This window comes from Caenorhabditis briggsae (genome assembly GCF_000004555.2).
Source record: "Caenorhabditis briggsae AF16 supercontig from assembly CB4, cb25.NA_190, whole genome shotgun sequence".
In the NCBI taxonomy this organism is placed as follows: Eukaryota; Metazoa; Nematoda; class Chromadorea; order Rhabditida; family Rhabditidae; genus Caenorhabditis; species Caenorhabditis briggsae.
In genome coordinates this window covers 3,653-11,350 of record NW_025543448.1, presented here as the reverse complement: position 1 = coordinate 11,350, position 7,698 = coordinate 3,653, and the positions used below count along the sequence as shown (strand labels likewise).

Below are 7,698 nucleotides of genomic sequence, written 5' to 3'. Positions count from 1 at the left end.
TTTCTCACTGAAAATCCTCGTCCCCCGGCGGCACCTTTTTTTGAATTGTCTTCCTTTTCAACGCCGTTTTTCGGGGATTTCGGATTTTCTTTGAATTTTTTCGCAATAATATTCGGAAAATAGATAACTTTTAACACATTTTAATGCAATGAAAATTTTTGGTCGGAGTCCACCTTTAAAGGCTTTACGTTAATCTCTCTTGTCAATTCAAAAAACCCAAATCACAAAAAAACGAGCCAAAAGTTCCAATCCAAAGTGTGAAAACAATTTAGGCTTGAACGCTTCTAAACTGGTCACAGGTTTAAAAATAAATTTCTTGGGAATTCTAGCGATTACCTCTGAAAGCGGGGAAGTGAAGTGGACAGTCAACTTAGCGGCTGGCGACCTCTTAACTTCAAGTTAATTTATCTCAATTCCTGTAAAAGATATTAAGTAACCAACTGATAAAATACTTTTCATAAAACGATACAAATTTCGTTAGTTGACTACTTTTTGATATCTTTTGCAGGAATCGAGATATACAAGCTCAAACTTAACCTGTTGGAGGCATTTTATTACTTTTCCTCAGTGTAGGATAACTATTACTTCGTTGTTCTACCTTTTAATCTTTATAGCTCATTATGCAACACAGTTTGAGGATTATCTTCAGATTATCTTAAAAAACAAAGACCCAAAAAAGCATGAAAAACAATTTTAAATCCATCCCACCAACTCAACTCTCTGAATCTCAAAATTTCCACCAATGTAAACCGACAGAAAGAAACAAAAAAAAGAGTTTTTGGGGGTGTATCTATCTCTCTCTCTCTCTCTCTTCGAAAAGCACCATAGTCCTCTTGATGAAAAAAAGGACATAGAAGCTGAAAAAACAAGAGTGGTATGAAGATGGGGAGGAAAAAGAGATGAGTAGGAGAAGAAGAAGAGTCACATCATCTTTTTATTCGTCCATCCCTCGCTCGCCTTGTTGACTTATCTAATCAAACCGCTTTTTCTCTTGGCCTGTCACGTCCATCACTTTTTCTAGTTTCCTTCCAGTCAACAATCTAATCGGTTCCTTTTTCAGAGGAACACCCCACTTCTTCTTATTTTTGAGGAGCTTTATATGTACTCGGAAAGTCAAAAAAAGACAACTTGTCAAGCTCGAATTTCAATGAGTGGGTGGACAAGATTCAGAAGATTAACTGAGAAAAGATCTTGTGCATGGACCGGAGATTACTGAGTAAAAACATAGATATGAGATTTTCTAAAGATGGTTTCGGTAAACTTTTGTTTCATAACTTTTCTGTTGAAGATATGTCAACTGATAAATTGTTTATCATAATTTCAAAAATATTTTATCAGTTGACAACTGTTTGATACCTTTCCCAGGAATTGGTATATTTGAGCTCAAACTTGAAAGTGTGGGGGCTCTTCTATTACAGGATTTACGGTAATTTCACTTCTTGTTGCAGCCGAAAATTCGAGGGTGGGCGGAGCTTAGGTTTGGTAGCGTAATTTTTTTAGGCGGATTTAAAGGAGCATGTGTTTTCGTAATTATTTTCAGATATGCTTTTTCGCAATTTTCTGCTGTTTTTTCTAAAAAAGTTAAAAATTGAAAAAAAAAGTTTCTGTAGTTGTTTTCTGGTCTATTTTTGCGATTGTTTATCGACTTCTTGATAGTTTTCATGTTTTTATGCATTTTTAGCGACTTTCCGGAATTTTTTTTTGAAAAAGTTCAAAATCAAAAAATTAGGTCAGAAAATAATCCCGAAAAACGATGCCCCCTCAAATGAGTAAGAACTTCGGGATTTGGCTACCGGACCTAAGCTCCGCCCACCTTCAAATTAGGACCAGAGTAATAACTAGAAAAGTACATGGTCTCTCCTAATGGGATAACAACTTTCTCACAGGGTATGACAACAAGAAATATGAGAAAATATTGTTTATGTTTACACAGATTTTGGGAAAGGGAGCCGCAAATGACTGGGGGTGTCTGGATAATTAGTACATGACGTGTGTAGAAAGAAGAGTGGGTGGAAATTGGGAAAAAAAAGAAGAAGAGAAGAAGAAAGGCAATCGGACGAATATACAATTATAAGGGGTGGAGCTGGAAATCTGGGGAGGGGATTTCCGAAGAAATAATAATAGGGGATGGAATTTTGAAAGAAAAATAAAAGGAGATGGTTCCTGGAAAATAGGAGAAGAGTTCTGAGAATTTGAAAAAAAGGGAGAGAAAATTTTTAAAAATCTGAAAAATCTGGAGTTTGAATTTTTTGTTTTGAATTTCAAAGATCCAGGTGTAGAAAACATCGGAGCTGTGGAAGAGAAATGCCGAAGGTCTCACATCGACAACTACCGACTACCTAAAAATATTTTTTTTAATTTACTGAAAACGAACGTAATGAATCCGGAGAAAAATATTTTTAGGTTACGGTAGTTTTCGATGTGGGATCTTCGGCTACGACCACAATCGTTCCTCTTCCACAGCTCCGATTTTTGCACTATAAAATACAGTAACCAGAATTTTATAAATTGAGAGCTTTGGGAAAATGACTGTTCCGATTCGGAACTTCCGAATAATAATAATAATAACATTAATAATAATGCGTTTTTGGTTTCTCGGAATTGTGAACCTTCACAATGAACACTCTTTGACATCGCTCTTAACTAAAACCTCTTGAAACAATGGTCAATTTACCCCTAAATAAAAGCGATAATCTTTTTTCAAAGAGGCTTTTTGGGAATTCAGAAAAACACCAAAGATCTTTGAACGAAAAAAAACCTTTCTGGAATGGATTAGAGAAGGTCTGCTCGTGTCTATCGAACCGAAACAAAATGATCTATCACTCGGGTTTTTGGTGCTCGGTGAGAGAAGAAGAGTTCTGAATATAGACCATGACGAAAACTAATTTTCGAACCCTCGAAACCGAATTTTCGGAGGTCAAAACGAATAAGTGTCGGGTTGTCATCTGGAGAGAGAAGAGTCGGGGGTTTTTTCCTCATCTTCTTTTTCCGTTTCACTTCTGTTTCGTCTTCTTTTTTCCACACGTTTGTTGCACCGCACTCACTCCACACTCAATTTAGTAAATTGCGGAAATTGTGAGTGTATGTGTTGCTTATGTCTTTTCCTGGACTCAAAAAATAAAAAAAAAAGAGCATTGGGTGAGGAGCACACAGTCGCGTCATCCACTCATAATTTGAAAACGCACCACTGAACAACGAAGAGGTGAAGGAGCAGGATAAGGAGGAAGTTGGAGTTGGAAAGAAAAAGTTGGGTTCGGGGAACTAAACTCGGGGAAAAATTTGGGAACATATGAAAACTGAGAGGAAACAGCGAATGACTAGAATTCGCATAAAATACCGAAAGCCTGTAATCCAAGGTAATCACATCTCAATACCTTTTTTTCGTTTTTGCTAGAATTGTCTCATTGGTATTTTGTCCGTTTTCCGTCCGTTTTCCGTCTGCTTTTCATCAGTTTTTAGTAAGTTGTTTTTAATACAGTTTCAAACAGTTTTCATCAGTTTTTCCTCAGATTTTCATCAGTTTTTCATCAGTTTTTAATATTTTTTTCATCAGTTTTTATCAGTTTTTCAAGTTTGTCAGGTTCGTCCGTCAGGTTCGCCCGTGAGGTTCGTCCGTTTGGCGACTCCATGCGGTCGACGGTCGAACCTGACGAAAAAACCTGACGGTCGAACCTGACGAAAAAACCTGACGGTCGAACCTGACGAAAAAACCTGACGGACCAACCTGACGAACGAACCGGGCGGACGGACCTTACGGACGAACCGGACGGTTGAACCTGACAGACGAACCTGACGCAATCCATTAAGAAACTTTTGGTCTATTGATCATTATGATTTGTTAGATACTCGCAGAGTTATGCAGGGTACAAATTTCAGTACAAAATTCCCAAAAAAACCCCCCGATTTTTGACACTTTTTCAAGATTTTCAAGAAAATGAGAACCTAAATCAAAAATCGAAGACGAAGGAATTGTAGCAAATGTCTCTGCGGTATTGATAACGTTTTTATTTTTCTGATTCCGCAAAAACCTGATGGACTTATGTACGGTTAAATGAAACCGGTTTTGATCTAGACGGCGTTCATTGATTCATAACTTTGCTCAAAATGCTCCAATTTTTCAAAATTTTGTGCAGGTGATAGCTGAAAGATTCAGTAACATCGCAAATAGTATTTTTCTCTAAAAATATATAGCTTAAATTCGTACTTTTCTGTGGTTTCCATGACTCTAGTGATAAGCTTCTATTAGCCCAAAAGAAGAGAAAAAGGGGAGTTGCGTGAAAAAATAAAATTGACTAGATTGCAGACGACGAGAGAACTTTTTCAAAAATTTTCACTTTGGGAGACCGTGATTTGGTTTGAAGTTTATCATTTGAGCGAATGTATTCGGAAAACGTTTTTTTTTAAAATATCCCGCGATGTGTCGTGATTGCGGCAAACTGCAGACAATATTGCAGACAATACAGACAATACATCAGACGTTACGCAACGTTGTCTGCGTCTCTCCTTCACATCATTGAGCTTGCAGGTTCTCTCCAGTGATACCGTACTCTGAACAAACTTCTTCAGAACAGGATTTCGGCTTTCAATTCTTGTTTTTTTTCTCATGTCGTTTGGAAAAAATTCGCACTATTGCAACCAGTTACGATTCTCAAAATCAAGAAAATCTAAACTATTCGAATGAAAAGCGATTTGTTTGCCACCATTCAAGCTCTGCATTCGATAGGACAAGTCGACAAAAGCAATATTGGATTTTCAGTTCGTTTCATCAACAATTTCCTTTGTCTGCAGCTTTGCTACTCGCTCCGAAACTTGTTATCAAACCGCACTACTGCAGTTGCTTCTTCATTCCCCTTTGTCTGTTGTTAACTTCATTCTTATCTTTGTAACTTTCAAAGCTTTTCTCTTACCACTTTATTCATTTAACATCGTACTAGTCTCTTTTTGTGTTTCAGCGAAAAATGAACTCGCTCACCGAAATCAATCGGAATGGTGCCATGAAAAGAAACCTGCTTCGTCTGATGCTCAAAGCCGGAGTTTTCAAATTTGGAGAGTTCCAGCTCAAGTCAGGCCAAATCTCCCCAATTTACATTGATCTCCGCGAATGCTTCACACATCCAAAATTGCTGGTGAGTTTTTTATCAATAAAGTTATCAAAAAAGCTCAACTCTTCAGATGCTCATCTCGGAAGCGTTGTCAGTGATGATCCAAAAGAGCGGCGTGGAGTACTCAGGTGTTCTTGGAATCCCATACGCTGCTCTACCGTACGCATCCGTCGCCGCTGGTCATTTCCTCGAAAAACCACTTCTGATTGTTCGAAAAGAAGCAAAAGCGTATGGAACGAAGAAGCTGATCGAGGGACTCTACCAGCCTGATGATCAACTGGTCCTTATTGAAGACGTTGTGACAACTGGAGGAAGTATTTTAGAAGTCCTTGGAACTTTGAAGGCGGAATCACTGGTCTCAAACAATGTCTTCTGTATTCTCGATAGAGAGCAAGGAGGCGCTTATAAGCTTTATGAGGCAGGAGTCAACCTTCACAGCCTTCTGGACATGAAGACAGTTCTGACTTTCCTCTATTCCACTGGAGCCATCACTGAGAAGCAGTGGAATGATATCTTCGTGGTTAGATCTTTTTAAAACAGTTCAGAGAATAAAATTCATTTTCCAGGCACTCAACCTCAATTTCATGGCACCCCTCAAGTTGTCGATTGACACGGAGCTTGAAGATTTGAACAGTCTCCCGTATGTCGATTGTTCCCGTACTCCATTGAATGAACGAGAATCGCTCACCGAATCCCCACTCAACAAGAAGATTATTTCTTTGATGAAAAACAAGAAATCCAACTTGTGTCTTGCTATCGATTATACCACAGTGGACCAAGTGCTTCAAATGGTCGAGCTAGCTGGTCCATTCGTTTTGGCCATCAAGTTGCACGCCGATGCTATAACCGATTTCAACGAGGAGTTCACCAAGAAACTGGTGACCATGGCCAATGACATGAACTTTATCATTTTCGAGGACAGAAAGTTTGGAGACACAGGAAACACGAACCTTCTCCAGTTGAGCGGAGCACAAAAGATTGCGAGCTGGGCTGATGTGGTGACAGTTCATGCGGTTCAAGGAAATGATAGCATCGGAGGAGTCTTCCGAAAATTGGCACTTGATCCAGCTTACAGACTGTCTGGAGTCCTTCTCATCGCCCAATTGAGTACCAAGGGATCACTCACCGCATTGCCGGGATACACAGAGAGTGCCGTAGAAATCGCCAATAACAACAGAGACGTCGTTTCGGGATTTATCGCTCAAACCAGGGTTTCCGCTTGCTCGGATCTCTTGAATTGGACTCCCGGCGTCAATCTTGATGCTAAAACTGATTCGACCGGACAGCAATGGAGAGGGGTTGATCAGGCGATCGATATCCAACAGAACGACATTATCATCGTCGGAAGAGGTGTCACATCGTCGAGTGAGCCGGTGCAGCAGCTGAAGAGGTTGGTTTTTTATTTATCATTATTTATCTAGTACTTTCTGAATTATACATTTTTACAGATATCGACAAATCGCTTGGGATGCTCTCACCAAAAACGAAACCTCCATTCACTGAAAACTTGTTGAAAGAGAAGAACAATTGTTTGTAAAACTCGTAAAACATGTTGATTTTTTTGGTTAATTTTCTTTTTTTTCGACTCTTGTAACATAAATTATTTTCTCTATTCTCTACTTGAAAATTTCAAACCAGCGAAATTTTTTATCAATTTTTATGTTCGGTGAATCAAGAAATCAGCGATCGCGTGCTCGCACTCAACTGATAACAAAATCTAGCCGAATCGGAGCTCTCTAAACCTCTTCCGAGATAAAAAATGTCATCTGATGTGTGAACGGGAAGGGGTGTATACTAGGATGTCCTTTGATCTTTGTCTATTTAAGAAGTTGGTGGAATCGGGAAATTTCCTTATCATTGCATTTCCAACCTCTCGATAGAAGAGCCGCTTCCTTTTCAATTTTTGTGAGGCAAATCTGTTTTTTTACTTCTAGAATGGCACGTCTTCTACCTTGCCTCTTCCTTGTTCTTCTCGCTGTTGCTCCATTCCTTGCTTCGCCACAAACAAATCCATTGAACTTGAAAAAGCATCATGGAGTTTTCTGTGATGTCTGCAAGGCACTTGTCGATGTAAGAGCAAACTAGGAGTTTCCAGTGTTCATAAAATATTTTCAGGGAGGAGAGAAAGTTGGAGACGATGATCTCGACGCATGGCTCGATGTGAACATTGGAACTCTTTGCTGGACGATGCTTCTTCCACTTCACCACGAATGCGAGGAAGAGTTGAAGAAAGTTAAGAAGGAGTTGAAGAAGGACATTGAGAACAAGGAAGCACCATAAAAGGCTTGCAAGGATGTCGATTTGTGTTAGATTGTAATTACCGTAAAACCTCTATGAGAACGGGCCTGCTTCATCAGAGATCATCACGGTAATTGAATCTCCATCTACTAAGGCTGTCGATGATTTGAGAAAGAGAACCGACTCCGTCGAGGTACCAATACGAGTTTTAGCGGTTTTGTGATTGTGTTTTCAGAGCGATGCCGATGTTCCGTATTCTCTCTGCAGTGAAGACGAAGCTGAACCAATGACTATGATAGAAAAGTCTATGAAAGTTTCGCACAGCGCTGAACAGTTGTCAACGCCAAAGGATGAGCAG

At 39.3% G+C, this 7,698-nt stretch overlaps 2 protein-coding genes across 2 annotated transcripts; both read left to right on the top strand.

The window, feature by feature from the left end:
* Positions 1-4,958: 4,958 nt before the first annotated feature.
* On the top strand, positions 4,959-6,605 carry Cbr-umps-1 (the record flags this gene model as incomplete). The annotated part of the gene is made up of 4 exons (XM_002648312.1): positions 4,959-5,126; positions 5,173-5,622; positions 5,669-6,492; positions 6,551-6,605. 4 exons carry the CDS (start codon positions 4,959-4,961, stop codon positions 6,603-6,605), a joined length of 1,497 nt encoding a protein of 498 aa, XP_002648358.1.
* Positions 6,606-7,037: 432 nt separating this feature from the next.
* On the top strand, positions 7,038-7,382 carry Cbr-spp-1 (the record flags this gene model as incomplete). Its single annotated transcript, XM_002648311.1, has 2 exons — positions 7,038-7,172; positions 7,218-7,382. 2 exons carry the CDS (start codon positions 7,038-7,040, stop codon positions 7,380-7,382), a joined length of 300 nt encoding a protein of 99 aa, XP_002648357.1.
* Positions 7,383-7,698: the final 316 nt, after the last annotated feature.